This window comes from Artemia franciscana, chromosome 2 (genome assembly GCF_032884065.1).
Source record: "Artemia franciscana chromosome 2, ASM3288406v1, whole genome shotgun sequence".
Lineage (NCBI taxonomy): Eukaryota > Metazoa > Arthropoda > Branchiopoda > Anostraca > Artemiidae > Artemia > Artemia franciscana.
In genome coordinates this window covers 51,735,455-51,753,340 of record NC_088864.1, presented here as the reverse complement: position 1 = coordinate 51,753,340, position 17,886 = coordinate 51,735,455, and the positions used below count along the sequence as shown (strand labels likewise).

Sequence of the window (17,886 nt, the reverse complement as noted above, 5' to 3'; positions counted from 1 at the left end):
TTGTACACTCGTTAATACCTCGCTCTTTATACTAAATCGTAAGTTTTGTCCCAATTCTTTAAGAATGACCCCTGAATCAGAAAGGCCGTAGAATAAATAGTTTAAATTACTAAAAATACTTTAGCATAAAGAGCGAGGTATTTATCTCCTCCTAAATACCTCGCTCTTTATGCTAAAGTATTTTTAGAGCCCCTCATATGCGTAATAATCTCTGTTCGTTTTAAGTTTCAATGCTACTCCTTCCTTTCATTTGAAAAAACGTTTTCATGTTTATTTTTCATTGTTTTCTTATAGTGATGCTAGACAATCCTGCGCCCTTTTCATTGAATTTTCTTCCCCCATGACAGATTCCTCCATGGAAAGATCCCCCAAAATAGCCCCCTCCCCTCAGCCCCACCCCCAAACAAAATAAAATCCCCCTGAAAACGTCTGTACACTTCCCAATAACCATTACTACATGTTAACACTGGTCAAAGTTTGTAACTTGCAGCCCCTCCCCCAGGGATTGTAGGGGAGTAAGTCATCCCCAAATACATAGTTATTATGGTTTTCGACTATGCTGAACAAATGGGTATCTCATAATTTTGATCCGTTGACTTTGGGAAAAAAATGAGCGTCGGAGGGGGCCTAGATGCCCTCCAATTTGTTTGGTCACTTAAGAAGGGCTCTAGAACTTTTCATTTCCGTTAGAATGAACCCTCTTGCGACATTCTAGGACCAGTTGGTCGATACGATGACCCCTGCGAAAAAAAAGTAAAGTAAACACGCACTTGATTTGTCTTCTGGCAAAAAATACAAAATTCCACATTTTTGTAGATAGGAGCTTGAAACTTCTACAGTAGGGTTCTCTGATATGCTTAATCTCATGGTGTCACTTTCGTTAAGATTCTATTACTTTTAGGGGGTGTTTCCCCCTATTTTCTTAAATAACACAAATTTTCTCAGGCTCGTAACTTTTGATGGGTAAGACTAAACTTGATGAAACTTATATATTTAAAATCAAAATTAAAATGCGATTCTTTTGATGTAGCTATTGATATCCAAATTCCATTTTTTAGAGTTTTGGTTACTATTGAGCCGGGTCGCTCCTTACTACAGTTCGTTACCACGAACTGTTTGACAAGAAGATCAATGAAGTGGATAGCTTCATTTATTTGGTTAGCATCAGAGACAGTGTTACAGCATTACTTGTAGTAAAGTGCAATAAGACTTCAATATTTTATTATTTTTTCCCCCAGAAGCACTTCGTATGAAAGAAGTGGTCGCATAAATTTTCGAGGCGGCTCTTTCACTTGAAAATTGGAAGTTCTTAGTGTCCTTTTTAAGAGTCGAAAGTGATTGGGGGGTACCTAGCCCTCCAAATCCTTTTCCGCCAAATCCTACTGATCAAAATTTGAAAGAAAGTCCAAAGGTCAAATTATTATACCTCTGGGCTCTGCAGCCCCACCCCCTTCATTCCCTGAAGCAGTAGCTGTAAGCCATTGAAGTGTTTCAATCATAACCTAAGGTTCTTATGGAAGGTTAGGTTAGGTTTGACTGAGTTATTAACTCAGTCAAAGTTAATAACCTAAGGTTCTTATGGAAGTGCTTGTCGTTGAAACATCTGAGGTGGGTTATTCGATTGAAAATCTGAGGTTCTTGTGCCTTTTTAAAAGAGTCAAAAGTGATTGCAAAGGGCAACCAGTCCCCCTTCCCCCTTACAAGCTCTTCTTTTCTAAATACAAATAATCAAAATTTTATGATAGCCATTCTATTCAAATTAATTGAAAAGACAAATAAGTATGCCACTTGGGGTTGACCTCAGCACTTGAAGCAAAGGCCGTAAGCTATGAAATTTCAATCAACTATGCAATTGATCAGGACAATTGCCTCTTGTTAACATATACGGTTTTTATTAAAGTGAGTGATTATATAAGATTCGGATCAGGCTCATTTAAATTGGAACCAAAAGTCTTAAGTCACTTTTTAAGAGTCAAAAGTACTCGGAGTTCAAAGAATCAAGGGTCAAAAGCAACAGCTCCACGTCCTGTTTTTTTCTGATGTTTCATATAAAAATTTTGATTTAACAGTTCTATTAAAAACAGTTCGAATGCCAAATGACTCTGCTTCCAGGTTAGATACCCCACTTAGCCCCCAGGGCTAGGGCTGTATGCTATATTCTCTGCTCATTGTTGATATATAAAGCTTTTACTGTGGTGGTGATCGTAAAAACTGTGGAAGATGCTGTTTCGATTGGAAATAAGAAATTCTCTTTCAAAGAGGCAAAAACAATCAGAAAGCAACCACCCCTCCCCTCAGTTCCCTGATTTTAAAACAGATATAATCAAAGTTTTGAAAAAGCCATTTTGTTTAAATTGTTCAAATGGAGAATAACTATACATCTGGGGTCCAAAAAACCTAATAAATCCTTCGATACAACAGCTCTAAGTTATGCAGCCACAAAATTAGTATCTATATTAGGGCACTAAAGGCTTCAAGGTAATATCCTTGCCCGTTCCTAAAATATTGCAAATATTCCTTTCTGGTAACTTGGACATAGACAGTATTTTTAAACTTAGCTTAACATACTCCTCAGAATTTCCCAAATTTTTTCATTAATACCCTTAGTCTTTTCAAGACAACTTACATAACTTAAAGCACTTCCCTTGATGCCGATCCTCAGGATTTGTTTAACATGGCCCTCAATATTACCCGAAGTTTCATCTCAATATCCTTAGCTTTTTTGAACACACATAAAATATTCGTCTCTTCTTTTCCTACTGCAAAATTATCGGTGTAAAAATGGCAAATTAGATAATTTACAATCGGTACCCTGGGAACTGCTGGGAATTGCATCATTGCTAGAGATTTTGACTATGTTGAACCAAATATAATTTTTAAAATTTTAATCTGTGGTGAGGGAATGGAGTATCTAAAAAGGATTTGGGTGATGTTTTTCTTTTGAAAACTCTTGGGAATCCCCTTAACACCCCCAAAATTTCTAACTTAATACCCTTGGCCGTTCCTTAGATATTTATAATACATTTTTCAGACGACCGGTACGCACATTGTATGTTTTATTGTGCCCTCTTATTTGACCCATACCTAGGAAGGGAGGTATTTTATTCCTAAAAGCCTAGCTGTTTGAGCTTTGAGTATTTTGAAGATAATCTCTGTTTTACAATTTTGATCAAATACAATTAAAGATAGGTTAATTATAAAAAGCTTGGGAAGAGGCTGGGGGCCCTCAAACCACTTTTCAACATCTCCCTAGACATATCCTGAAAGTTCCCACTTAATACCCTCAGTTGCTCCAAAAAAATTTAAGTTATTAGTGCTGTGAACGATAACAACACTAATAAGGTTAAAGTAAGAAATTATATTAGCAGCTGGTTCTGTATTATATCAGGAGTTAAGCAGCGTTGTGTTCTATTCCCCTTTATATGGATCTTTTTGATGGACTTTGTCTTAAGGAGAAGAGGAAAGGCAATGGGAGAATATGGAATCAAATTGAAAGGATAAACTCTCCTGGTTATACTGATTATTTTGAGCATCCTAGATAAAACTGTGAGGAAAATAAATGAGCTTTTAGGGATTTTACGAGTTCAGTGTGCTAGAATGGGTTTAAAAATAAATATTAATTAGAATAATTTGCTAAGGCTAGTAATAAGTGAAAATGAAAAGATGACCTTGGGTAACGGAAAAATTGATCATGTGGACAGCTTCACTTACCTTGGTTGTATTATTAGTAAAGATGGTGGTAGCAGTGAATATGTTAAAAGTAGAATAGCCAAGGCTGTTGTTTTCACAGTTAAAAAAAGTTTAGAAGAATTGGAAGATAAGTCTGCAATCCAGGTTTAGTATATTGGAAGGTATAGGACTGACAGTGGTCAAATATGGTTCTAAAGCATGGGCGCTCCGAAAAGCAGATAATGATTTGCCATATGTTTTCGAGAAAAATTGTCTAAAGAATGTTCTGGGTACCAGGCTAAGTGACGGTATTTTAAACAGTAGGCAATAAGAAAAGTTTGGTTCAAGCCTGCTTTCTAGGGCTGTAATGAGAGAAAGGGTGAGATGGCTAGGGCTAGTTCAAAGGATCAAGGATAACCGATTACCGACGATTGTCCTTCTTAATCAACTGTTTAAGGCTAAACACAAAGCAGGTCGACCGAGGTTAGGGTGGCAAGATGTCATAAAGAAAGTTTTAAGGGTAATGGGAACTTCCTGGGAAGGTATAAAGAGGAAGGCTTTAAAGAGATTGGGATGGAGATAGATGTGTTGGCCTCAGGCTGCTTGGCGCTGTGGTGAGTTGTTAGTAGTAGTAGTAGCAGTAATAGTTACTCCTAAGACATTCAGATCCTCCAATTTGATAAAAAGACACATTTAGCTTTTGATTCAGTATAAGATGAACATTAAATTTTTACCTTAATGCTCTTGGCCTTTTTGGATACACCCAAAATCAAATAATTCACCCTCTCTTAATGATAAAATCTGCATGTAAATAAATGGTAAATCACATAATTTGCAATTCTTACCCTTGGGCTATAGAATAGTGACATCCCTGTAGGAATAGTTAGTAAAACTTTTGACTAGTTTGAACACAATTACAATACACAAATTTAGATCTATGTTGAGCAGGGGGGGGGGCTTACAAAGGAAAGAAAGAGAAGGGTGTACCGCAACATAGAGGGGGTCTGGTTTTAATTTGATCATTTTGGACTCTTAAAAAGGGATTAAGAACTTTTGATTTTAAATTGAATGAGCATCCTCTAAAGTTTCTGCAACCACCTCTTCCATAAAAGCTTATATGTTAACAATAGCAGTTTTTCAAAGAAAAGTAAAGAGCCTATTGAAATTCAGATGAGCAGGAACAAATTCCTATGAAAATTCAAATTCAAATCACCATACATATCCTACTTTGTCATTTGCGCCATATTGAATGTTAAATTATATCACGAATATATTATTTTGTGCTTACAAAACTGAAAATAAAAATTAAAAATACAGTGAAATAAAATCTTGATCTGCTGAGCTCTCAGCAGCTAATATCATTATATGTCAGAAATATAGTTTAATTTCATTAGTTCTTTCCAATTACTGTTCAAGACACTAATAGTTATCGCCTAAAGTTTAATTTGACTCTTTACTTTTCATTTTAAATCTTATTTTTTTGGAAAGCTTTTTTAGATTAATTGTTTTTAAGACTAAGTGATACAGGAAAAGTGTTAGAACTAGACTTGCCATCACCCAAGGTGCGTTTTAACATATAAACTAAAGTTTGGAGCAATACGAAGATAATTCTAAAAGAAACTGGAATACAGAAACACTACAGTAATATTAATAGTCAAGTAAAGATTTCAGAATATGGGTGCTTTGGAAACAGACGAAGATTAGAAAGATGTTATTTAGGGGAGTTGTTTGTGGATTGTTTTGGCTGCTTATTGGACTGGTTTTGTTAAAAAAGTAAATTGTATGAAACGTTTGGTTCTATCCAATTTTCTTGTGCTACACTGAGGAAAAGGCTGAGATGGCAATGGGATGAGAAAGAAAGGATTTTATGAAAGTTACAACTTCGGAGGATGAAAAGAGCAGAGTTTTGAATAGATTAGGGTAAATAAGCAGCGTGTACAGGTGTGTTAGCCTCAGGAAGCTTAGTGCTGCAGTGAATTGTTAGTAGTAGTAGTAGTAGTAGTGTGCTTTATTTCATGTTGTTTGTTGTTGTTGTGAATAAACATATAAGATCTCACTGCTTGAAATAAGTGCTGCTCAAAATAAACTCAAATTATGCTCTCTCCACAAGAAGGCCTGGGAGAACGTTATCTTTTCTGTTGTTTTTGTTAATTTCTTTCCGGTTTAGGTGATTGTTCACCTAAAACGGTGAATTCCAAATTCCTATTTGGGTTGCTATTATAATTTTTGTTAATTTTTTGGGGGGGATTTTTTTCTTCTTCAAATTTTCTTCTTGGAAATAAAGTTTTTTATGAAAATAAAAAAACAAACATCACTCATGATCATTTTCTTGGAAAAAAGATCCACATGCTAGTAGACAGGGGCCTAAAGTATTTACAATAGGACCCTTTGATATGCTGAATTTGATGTTGGCATGTTTTTCGTGGTCAGTTGTCGTTCTAAGCTTTTTTATTCCCTTTCTAGATACCAAGCAAATTTTCACAGGATCCCAACTTTTGATTTAGAATCATTATTCAAAAATCAAATTATTTGATTTATTCATTAAAAAAAAAAAAATTCAGTTTTATTTGCACGCAGTCAAACCTTACTTGCAACTTGTCAACATGAGCTTTTAGAAGAATTATACGGCTTAATTGCAAAGAGATTCCTAAAACAACGCTAATATAGTAGCCTATAGTATGTAAATGCCAAAGTTTAGAAATTGCTACGTTATTAATTAGTATTAAATACTTTTCAAGTTTTCTTACTTATTATAGACTGAAGCCAGGCACTAGTCCAGGGACAATGTCAAACAAAGTAAGAAAGAGTACTTGTGTAAATGAAGTGCCTCCCATTGTCTCTAAGCAGTCATCACCTGAAACCAGAATCATAGAAACAAGCTTCGAAATAAGGACTACAAGGTAATTTTTGTTTAATCTTTAATCTTCACCAGGTAGGCAGGGCTGACACCGACCAGAGCCCACTGAAATTGGGCAGTACCCCCCTAGGGTAGGCAGTACTATTTATGTCCAGCTGTCACCCTTAATACGTTCAAACACGCTCCACAACTACAGGTATTGTTTACCCCCCCCCCGCTAAATACTGATTTTTAAAGCTTTTGGATATTCCCAGGGGACTAGTGTTGGGTTTAATGCAACGGTACTAGCGTCATCCTGCCTTTGACGTTCAAAATTAAAAGGGCCCTGCTTTGTTGGGAAGCAATAACTTCTTAATTGGATAATTACAACTATTTATGTTTTTTCTTCTTTAATATAGTTAACGGTATAGCTGGCAGGATTATTTTTCAATGAAGGCTATCTCCAAGATTCTCTCTTGTTTACTACCCCACCGATATCCCTTTTTTTTAATATAAGACTACTTCAAGATATGAATCTAAGTCCCTATGCATGTTATGCTAGTCGTGAGACCTTTGAAAGTTTTTCTCAGCTACTAATTTCCTATAATTTTCAAAATTTCCGCCAACAACTATGCAAAAAATGACAGATAGAACTACTCAGACCTGTCAAAGTTTTCAAAACTATTAACCAGTTTTTTTTTTCTTATTCATAAAAAACAGTTCAAAGTTTCAGTGGATTTTGTAGTAAATAAGGGTATCAGATTCTATAATAATAAGCTTTGGTTTAACACATTTCAAGGACTTCCTGTATGTTTTTGGTTCCCAATTATCCTTGGAAAAGTTTGTTTAGTCGTCTTGAGTTTGAATTAACCTAGTATTTTATTTCAGCATTGCTTGTCATAATATCTCTCACAAATTTTTGAGTCATTTTTCTAGAAAAAAGTGTGCTATAGTTCCATTGTTTTTGAATTCTTGCAAGACAATCATATTACTCCCGAAGTGTTTTTAAACATTTTGCAACAAATTTTTTAAATTCTACTTTACTGCTAATTCATGGGCGTAGATTTTCTATCCTATACTCTCAAAGTCGTAATAGTTTTCGAAGGGGGTCCTTTAACAGAGACATTTGAGCGAGGTTGAAATTCCAAGTCTTAGACGTATCAAGTTCTTAAAAGAGTACTTATTCTTGACATTAAAAGGGGTTTTGATGACTAAAATTGAAAAAAGTACATTAAATTGAGATGAGTTTAAGATAATGTTAAATTATACGAGGTTTATTTGAGCGAGGTTGAAATTCAATGTCTTATATGTTTCAGATTCATGTAAAAAGTGTATACTCGTGACATAAAAAGGGTTTGATGCTTAACTTTGCATAACTGGTCTTATTCTGATCTATGAAATAACTAGTTTTATGATTTAAGTTACTTGAGATATAGTTTTTAACTATACGATGAAATTTGAGATTTAATAGTACATTTATTCTAAAGACTGAAACTGCAATTACCCCAAAACGTTTTAACAGTTGTAATAAAGTCGAATATATTGTAAGCAATGTTACGAAGGACCTATGAGAAAAATTATGCAAACCCAAAAGTTTTTAAGTGGTCCAAATGTGTCTAACCGTTTTAATTTTGAGCTCCAAGATCACTAGTTTACTGATTTAATTTACTTAAGAATTTTAAGTATATTATGGTGTTTAAGAAATGAAGGTACATTATTCTTAAAACTGAAACCTAAGCTTCTAACGAAATTAATAAAAACCAAATATATTTTAAGCGATGTAACCATTCTCAAGTTTAAACATTTTTAACTGGTTTAAATATACTTGACTGGTTTAATTTTGAACTATGAGACAACTATTCTCCTGATATAAGATACTTGAGATATAGTTTTTAGCTATAGGATATCGTTTGAGATATGAAGGTATTTTTTTTTCTCAAAACTGAAACGTAAGTTTCTAACAAGGTTAGTAAAATCAAATATCTTTTATGCAATGCTAGAAGGCCTATTAGGGAAATGTTACAAGTTTAAACATTTTTAACTCCTTCAAATATATTTAACTCTTCTGATATTGTCGATCTTTAGCCACCTATTATATTTTTTAGTGTAACAAGGAAGGGTCTTATTCTTAACAATATTTGAGTATTTTTTCTTTGTAATGACTATTTTTTCTTACAGTTTTCTAACAATAGTAATGAAATCAAACATATTTTAAGCAAATACTTAAAAAAATGTTGAAGTTGCAAAAGTTATTCGAGATATACTTTTATTTATAGGATGCAGTTTGAGGCAAGAAGCAAAACTATTTCTCAAAACTGAAACCTAATTTTCTTAAAACATTCTGAGACTAGTAAAAAAAAATCGGAACAAATTTGACTAAAAGTTTTATGATTCAATAATTACCTGAGATTATCTTTTCAATTATAGAATGAATTTTCTCGCATGAGGATACGTTTCTTTCTCAAAAAACTCTAACAATAGTAATAAAATTGGATATATTCTAAGCAAACGTGTATAAAATATTTATGATCTACAGTTTACTTAAGATAAACTTATTAAGTAAAGGATGTTGATTGACGCATGAAAAACCTTTTTCCTCAAATTTTCTAACAATAGCAATAAAATTAGATATCTTTTAATCAATTAGGTCTGAAATGATTATGTTACACAAGGTACTTCAGAAATCTGTTTAAGTAAGAGATACCGTTTTGAAACATGAAGGTACATTTTCATCCAAATCTAAAGCATACATTTCCTAAGACTTTCTAGAAACAGTAATAAAATCAGACACATTTTAGGCAAATATGTTTGAAATGGTCAAGTTACACAACTTACTGAAGATGTTCTGATGCAACTTTGCGTAACTTGGCTTTCTCACTTAATTCTCCTACTGACTTGGTGCCAGCGTCGAGAGATCCAGACACTATCTTTTTCCAGTAAACCCAGTCTTGAGCTCTTACGGGTGCGTTTTCAGGTCTAATGCTGGCCTTACTTAGAAAATGATGTGACAATTTCGGACAACCTTGCTATTCGGTGACCGTTTGGTCATTTCCATCCAGCGGTCTCAGAGTTAAAATCATATATGATGCAAATCATAATCCAAAAATGAATTGTGGATTAGGCAATAACTTCCATGGTTATCATTCTGAATTGACTTATTTGATATCAAAGAGGTAATTTATACTGTAGACATAAATGAATCTTTTTCGTACCTCAGATTGAAAAGTCTAGTTCTGATATACCAGGAGCTGGAGATAAGAATAGTTTTTCTGAAATAAAATTGCTTTTGTGAGCTTTTCGATTTTGAGGTTTCGATTTTTCAAATTCGCTGCAATTTGTCATGTGTAAAGCTCTCCATCCTCAAGGTTAAAGTTTCTTATTTTTTTTTCAGGGGATGTTTTCTAAATTTGTTTATCTGATGCCTCATATTTTAATTGACCTAAAATATTGAAAATGTGCACGATAATTTTGTTTTCTTTTACCTACCCAATTTTTTGTCAACTTGGAAATACTTCTCGAAGTTTGCATGGTGTATAAAAATTGGTGTCAAAATCTTTTCACAACTTTTCTAGACAAGATAAGAAATTTTTCTAAGCTTGATAGAAGCGTTCAAATCATAAAAAAAACTGCGCTTTACATTATTCTTTCACAGATAAAATTTCATATGCGACGTTTTTTTTACAGTTGAAGTTTAGGATATATTCTTATATATTTCTAAGTAAAAAGCCATGGCTTCAAAAATTAAATTATAGAACTTGATCATTATAGAAATGATCAAAGAATTTACTATAAGCTTATTGACTCCTTAAGCGAAATTTTTACATTTCGCATAAATTTTGAGGTATATCTTACATAAACGAACTAACGAACTTATAATTTACAAAGTTATCATAGTGCATCAAAGCTTTCACAGATGATCAACAGCCACAGTAAATAGTACACATCTTATTACGGGTAAAAAGAAAAAGAAAACGGAGTTTAGTGATCACTTCGTAAACACTAAACTTACATGAAAAGTTTTCTCATTGTACGTTGACATTTCAAATTTCAGCTTAGGACAATCCCAGTACATCTTCAATTATGACACAAGACAATACAATTTATTATCCATGAGAAATAGTTACAAATCCACAAAATTTTTCAATTTGGTTCAGACACTTAAATGGGCCTTACCATAAGACATCAAACTCATGAATAGTAAATTCATTTTGAAATTCTGATTATTGAATGATTTTATGTCATTTTGTCGTACGTTTTAATACAGCCTCTTACCTTTCTACTATGGTTTTTGCAATAAGCTCTTATAAACTATATGTTTTGTGACACTTTTCGATTTGAAACACTTCAAAAGAAATGTGTAAGTCTGTCCAATTTCAGAATATGATAATACTAACATACATTATAGGTGATTATATCGTTCATGTACAATATGGTGCTAATAACATTAAATGTTGCAGGACATTCCATCCTCCAAGGTATCAAGAACAAGATGATCTATTGAACTTTGATATTAGACCTGCCTCGCTTGATTTTTACAATATGAATAACAAGAACGTAAGTAATTATTGGGTGCAGGAATAATTTAGCCTGATTTATATATTTTACCACAATTTTAGTGTTTTCTGAGAAAGCATTAACGGTTTAAAAAAAAATTGTTCATCTAGATGGATTAATATTATATTACATTATCAACAACTATCTGCAAAATTTCGTAGATATTGCTCCAGGTTCAGTAGAATTATACTTGAGACGGAAATGATGCTCTGAAGAGCTAATACAGGTGTTAGCTTGCTAAAGCTGCTGTCTCGACATGGAATTCCTTCAGATCACCTTTTGTGAGTTTATACTTCTTTTATACCGCCTTACCTTGAATACTGTTCCTCTGTTTGGCATTAGGGCCTAACGCAGGAGCAGTCGGACGCAATTGAGAGAGTTCAATTTCGGGCATTGTTGGTAATTTCAAAAGCGCCCAAAGTCCCATAATGTGCCCTCCTTGAACAGTTAGGCCTAGATTCCCTTACTAACCGTCGACAAAAACTATCGCTTGCTTTTGGTACAGTGGTGTTGAACAGCACATCCCATCGATCCATACTGTCCCTGATTTTAAACCACATCGAGAAAGACCCGCAAGAGCAGTGGTAGAAGCTGCACCTCGTATACAGCCAATCAATGTGTCTCTAAACAGATATTTGAAAAGCTTTGTTCTCTCATTTGTTAAGTTTTTTAATGTTACTGCAAGTAAGCAGGAATAGCAACAGCCTTAGTTCATTAGTTAAATTGTATTTTGACTAATCAGTTATTGTGTACTGATTTTAAGTGGACGATTGGATTTATTTCAAATTCTCTCGTAAGTGTTGACTATGGATTGTACATGTATTTGCGTTTTGACGACTAAAACGAATATTTGGCTTGTCCATTGCTTTAGTTCGTCAGTTATATTTTATTATATTTTGACTAGTCAGTTATTATATAATGATTTTAAGTGGATGATTTAAATTATTTTAAATTATTTGATAAGTGCTGACTATAGATTGTATATATATTTATGTTTTGACGACTAAACGAATATTCAGCTTGTCCGCTGTCTGTTTTTAAATAAATTAAATTGAATTGAATTGAGACGCTATGTGCCATAAGAGTTTCATGGTCAAAGTACAAAACCGTTAAAGCCCAGTGAAGTTCATAATCATACAAATAAATTTCACCCAGACTTGAAACTGTTTTATCGTTTTCAGGCTGATAAAGCTCCGCAAAACTTCTTTTTTTTTGTATGGTTATTGTACAAAACCCTTATAACAAAAAGTGCCAATGTCCACTAGCACAAATGAAAAAATCAGGCTGCATTAAAGTTTGGGTATGACGACCCGTTGACGTCAAATGAAAAACTAAAACTTTTAGCAGAATTCTCTGGTAATTTCGGGAACTACATTTTCAATATAGTGAATAATATAGTCAATGAAATAGTGAATATGATGTTTTCAATAGGATTTCAGTTTTTTGGATTCACTCAGGATTAAAGATTTTCACTTTTCCTGATGATGTATTTTGCATTTAGACAATGGGAAAATTACATAATTTACAACCCTTGTTCTTGGACTGTAGGGGTATGGCCTTCTTGGAAGTGTAATTCCAAAATGGAATAGTAATTCCAAAATTTTAGTTAGTGTTGAGCAGAGGGGGTACCTAAAAAGGCCAATGGGGTAATTACCTTCTAATCATTTTTCAGAATCTCCTAAATTTACTTTGAAAGTTTCAACTTAATACCCTCAATTGTTTTTAGATATTGCTGATATTGCCGTTTCTACTACCTGGAAGTACTTAGTCTGTTTTGATTGGGTTCTCCATTCCGCTCAGCGTTTTCTTAAACGGTTCACCTTAATAACCTAAGTATTTTTAGAGACCCAGGATCAAGCATACCGTCTTTTCCATTTAATATGTTTATATGATAAACTCGGAAGCTAAAGTGGTTTCAACCCCGGAGGCAAAATTTTTTGACCTTTGAACTATCTTAAATAAATGGCTACCTCAAAATTTGGATTCTTAAAAAGGACACAAAAACTTTCTATTTGTAATCAAATGAGCCACCTCCAAATATTATCATATCATCTCTTTCATAAAAACCTCTTATGTTCACAATAAGCAACTTCTATAAATTACATTCCTTACACCGGAGTTGGAGGGGGAGATTCAACTCAAAGAGTATAATCATTTTACAATTTGGAAGATGGTTGGAATAATTTAGTGTTAATAGTTCAATTGATTAGTACTGTAACAGAGTATTCCACTTTTATTCCAGTTTCATTGGAATATTACTCAAGGAAAATATCAAGTGTGTTGTGATTATTGCCTCAACTAACTTAAAGAAGACTAAGATTGGATAGAGAGTGATGGGGGCAGATCGTAAATTTGTATGATTTTATTCAGATCATGAGTAAAAGTGGTAGTGTTTTTCAGTGTATAATATTTCAAATTAGAAGGTAGCCAGTTCTGATCAATTCTTCCTCTAATACACCCTTGATTAGACTATGACTATGATAGAGGAATGTATTATATTTTTACGATACCTTCTTTAAATTTTAATTAGCGAATTGACTATCATGATTCAATTGAATTTTTCTATAATAATATTACTCAAGAATAGCTTCTAAAGCTTTAGCAGCTTCATCATCTCATTTTAATTGCAATAGACTGGCAAATACATAGTAACCAAAGACACTGATTAAGGGTAAAATATACTTGTTCGGTCTGTTGTGGCACTTTTGAATCTCGTATAGATTCAAGAGATCTACTTGCATTATTTACGGGGGGGTGGGATTAAGCTTTGGTTTTTTGATAATTACTACCATAAACCCTGTGACTTTGATGAAGAGTGTAGCTTTGTTTATTATGTATATGAACTTTCACAACCCTCTTTTGAAGCCCCTTTACTTGAGCAAGTGTACCAGGGGACCATAAACTATCCATTTCATCAATATTTTAATAATTACGTTTCAAAACTTGGCTATTTTGAACTCAAACGCTTACTGATGTGCCCACTGCCCTTTTGCATGCTGATGAATAATGATGACATGTCGGGACACTGTCACTTATTTCTATCTACCATTTTTGTTGCCATCAAATCGCTTGTAGCGTCTTTGTTTTTCTACCATTAGTGCAAGGTTTGCTTTTATTTCCAAAACCGATCTAAAATAGTCTTGTTCTTCTGTTAAAATTTTTGGAAGTCTTTTAGAACCTGCTTATTGACAATAAGACTTTTTGTAAGGTTTGGAGAGTTTAAAAAGTTAAGAGGTGGTTGTCAAATGAAAGAAGTCTTACAATTTGTAACCAATTCCGCTATCAAATCAACTCGATTTTAATTGTTACCATGAAATATGATTATAATTAAATGAATTAAGGTTAAAAATAATCTTAGTACAAAAATAATCGCAAATTAATTATTTAATTAAAATTAATAGAGTTGATATTTGATTATATTAATCCATGAAAGATAATATTTATAAAAAGTTATAATATTTAACTTAAAAAATTGAAGTAAAATTATACAGGGGGAGGAGGCTTACTTGTCTCAAAAGAAAATTTGAGCCTCTTTTCACACGTAAAACAATCCGGTCATAACCTGAATCCTTTTACCATCAGTTTGAACTTGTCCATTTTAAATATGACATGTCAAGAGTCTTTTACTTTGCTCACGATATGATTGCAGTAGTAGATACTCGACGCATCAAAAAACTTTGATCAACGTTAAATGTTCTACTTTTAATCTTGTTGGTTGTGATGTTCCAGAATTTTGAGACGTTTGCTTTTGTCAATGGCACTTACATTGACTTGTTTCTCCCAGCATGAATTGTCTCACCACAAGTCAAAGCGCATTTCGGAGCATAAATAGTTTTTCATCATAGGTAGTGTTCTCTTCATTAATAAATTTCTTGAGATTGTCCTCAAAGCGTTCAATTGGTGATAGAGTAAATTCTATCGGTGTCAACTTATAGATTTTAGCCATTTTTTGAAGTGCTAAAGAAAACTGTTTAAGAGTCCTACATTTATCAGTATTATGAGTGAAATGAAGCTACTAAGTGCATGGAGAAGGGGCTTTTCTATGATTATTAAATCTAATCTATCCTTTTTGCTTTTGACTACTAAGGCTTGCATATTGAACAATGTCACTTTTACTGTTGACAAACTATTAAAAAAATACACGTAAAGCAACAACAAGAGCTTTGCTAGTGGAAGCTCAAAACACTGATAAAAAAAAACTTCATCAAAAAAAGGATAATTCTCTCCACCCACTACTCTTATGGAGAAAATCAGGTATATTTACATCATTCATATTCTTTTAAGGAACAAATTTTTTATTGTTTATTTAAATATATAAAAGGGGTCATGTATTAGTCATTAACATTCGTTTATTTGAAAACAAGAACTGAAACAAAATTTCAATGAAGATATTCTAGGGCAACCAGAAAGCTTTTTCTTGTTTTACACCTGCATGAAGAGTCATTAAAAGGTCCCTTGAATCCATTAACTTCTTTTACAGACAAAAGAATGCTACCCCGTTGTCTTAAATAGGCCAAGAGGTCATGTACTTATCATCAATATCAATTCTTTTGAAAGTGGGAACCCAAGATTAGGTTCGGAGAAGGATGTTTCGAATTTGCTGATGTTATTTGAGAAGTTAAATTTTATTGTCACTTTGAAGCTGGATCTCAATGCCAATGTAAGTAACTCTGCTCTGATTATATTGAGCATTTCGGCATATTTGGTTCTTTTTTGTTAGTGATGTTTAATTTTTTAAAATTACAAGGACTAAATACAGTTGAAAAGATCAGAAATTTTTTATATTAAAAAAAATATGTTATAAAAAATAATTATAAAATAATTTATAATTCTAAGAAAATTATTTCTTAGAATTATAAGGCCAACCCTTTTTCAGATTATTCATCTTTGTAATCGGTAGAAAGGCATATGTTAATAATTAGAGTATCATCTTTTCGAATAACTAGATGGGTCCTTGTAGCATACACAAGACAGCTGGGAGTCAATGTCAGACAACGGTATCCAGGCCACAGAAGGGTCTGGCGTTATTCCTGGTGCACCTAGTGCAATGGAAGAGAGACATGTAGGAGTATAAATATGTTTTTATTTATTTACATCAGTCATAAAATATTCTTGTGCGCACATAATAACAAATTCAGGGAAAACTCTTTGATAGAAAAATAAGTCTCGAGCACATTGCCATTCGTGTTCCATAATATCACACTAGCTAATTTCTTATGAGTAAAGGCATCAAAACATCTGAGATAGCTGCAGCTTCTGCTGATTTTATGCAATAAGTTTAGGACAGCGGATGGAGTAAGAAGTATGTTTGCTGCTTTTGTATTCAATACAGCACATAGGCAGAATGCAAGGATTGGTAAGGTCTGACACATGCCTAATCTCACCATACCTTCCGTAGACTAATGCAGCTCTGCATTAGAAGACAATAAGACCATATGTGACCTGACAGTTAAAGTGTTGCTTCTGTATTCAGCAACCAAAAATCCCTTATGTTCAACTTTTCTACAGCTTTTAAGCCAAAAATTATATTTTTATGTGATTCTTTGAAGACTTTAGACAATTTTCTCTGTCCAGGTTTTAGCTTCTTTTTTTTCCGGCTTTCTTGAATAATTTTTTAGAGTCCTTGTTTTCGCTCGTATACAGTAAATATCAGTTTCCTTTAATTTTTGGGGAACATCCTTGACAAACGCAATAAAAGCGGTTGAGTGAACGCTGGCAGAGTGCTTTCATGACAGACTTTGCATCGATTTTGCAAGTGAAGATATAACAGCCTTTTCCTAGATTATCACTTTCCGCTCGGATGGCCAACGTTTAAACGTGAATACACTTCAAATTTTCATGTGACACATATTTACAATGTAAGTGTGCCTTGCTTTTGTGAAATCAACTATTTTTATACGGTTTTTAACTATCACAGACTATGTTGGAGTGGCATTAGGCCTGCTGACCTCTCTGGAAAAACTACAACCGGAGTGAGATTCAAAGAACTTTTACCGTGCTAATATCTAGTTTACAGTTAAGCTCATTTATATTTGCTGTCGCTGTTGAGTTGAAGGCTTTTTCAATAGCAGGTACCTTGGCAGGCAAAATTTTGCAAAAATTCGAAATAGGCTTTTCCTCTCTGTTCCCGATAGCGAGCCAGCGGCAGATATTTACAATGTTAAGTTCATCCTTTCTAAGTTTTGTAATTTACCCCTCTATACTTCACATACTGTAAACTATTTTCCAAATCGTCCAGCCTAAATTGGCAGCCGTTTCTAAAATTGAGCCGATTGTTTTCCTATCATCTGCTGATCATGTTAGTAAGCTCATCACTGAATTCAACAGAATAGTCGTAGCAACCACTTAAAAACTGCCAGATAGCTTGATCGGGATATGGCAGGCCAAAAGAGTAATGGATCGACTAGGAAAATGAAAACGGGACTATTATAATTCCCATGGTTGAAAACCCTGCATCAGAGGCTTTGAACTTTCTTTTTTTTATGCACCCCCCCCCCCTAGCCCTCTTAATATTTTTTTTCTGAACTGATAACTAACTAGAAAAACTAGCGGGATAGTTCTACTTATAGGCTAGTTCCTTATGGAACTTTGTGATGGTTAAATAAAAAAACATTTTCAACAAAAAGTAAGAAGCAACATTAAGACCTAAAACAAACAGAAACTATTACGTATATGAATATTTATTCCCTTTCCCCAACACCTTGCTCTTCACACTAAAGTTTATAGAACTTAAAGAAAAATCTATATTGTACTGATTAAACGACTCTTGTGTTTCAGAATCTGTTTTTAAAGGATTGGGACAAAATTCAAACTTTAGCTTAAAAAGA

The 17,886-nt window shown here is 33.5% G+C and overlaps 1 protein-coding gene across 4 annotated transcripts in view; it reads left to right on the top strand.

Moving 5' to 3' along the window:
* Nucleotides 1-17,886, top strand: part of LOC136043391 (caspase b-like) — a 128,098-nt gene that overhangs the window by 85,106 nt on the left and 25,106 nt on the right. For 3 of the 4 annotated variants that reach the window (XM_065728303.1, XM_065728311.1, XM_065728306.1), the window contains exons 7-9: nucleotides 6,426-6,569; nucleotides 10,963-11,059; nucleotides 15,540-15,719. In XM_065728303.1, the coding sequence (XP_065584375.1) occupies nucleotides 6,426-6,569; nucleotides 10,963-11,059; nucleotides 15,540-15,719 (421 nt within the window). The remainder of the gene's footprint in view (nucleotides 1-6,425; nucleotides 6,570-10,962; nucleotides 11,060-15,539; nucleotides 15,720-17,886) is intronic. The other variant, XM_065728316.1, reaches the window with a different exon arrangement.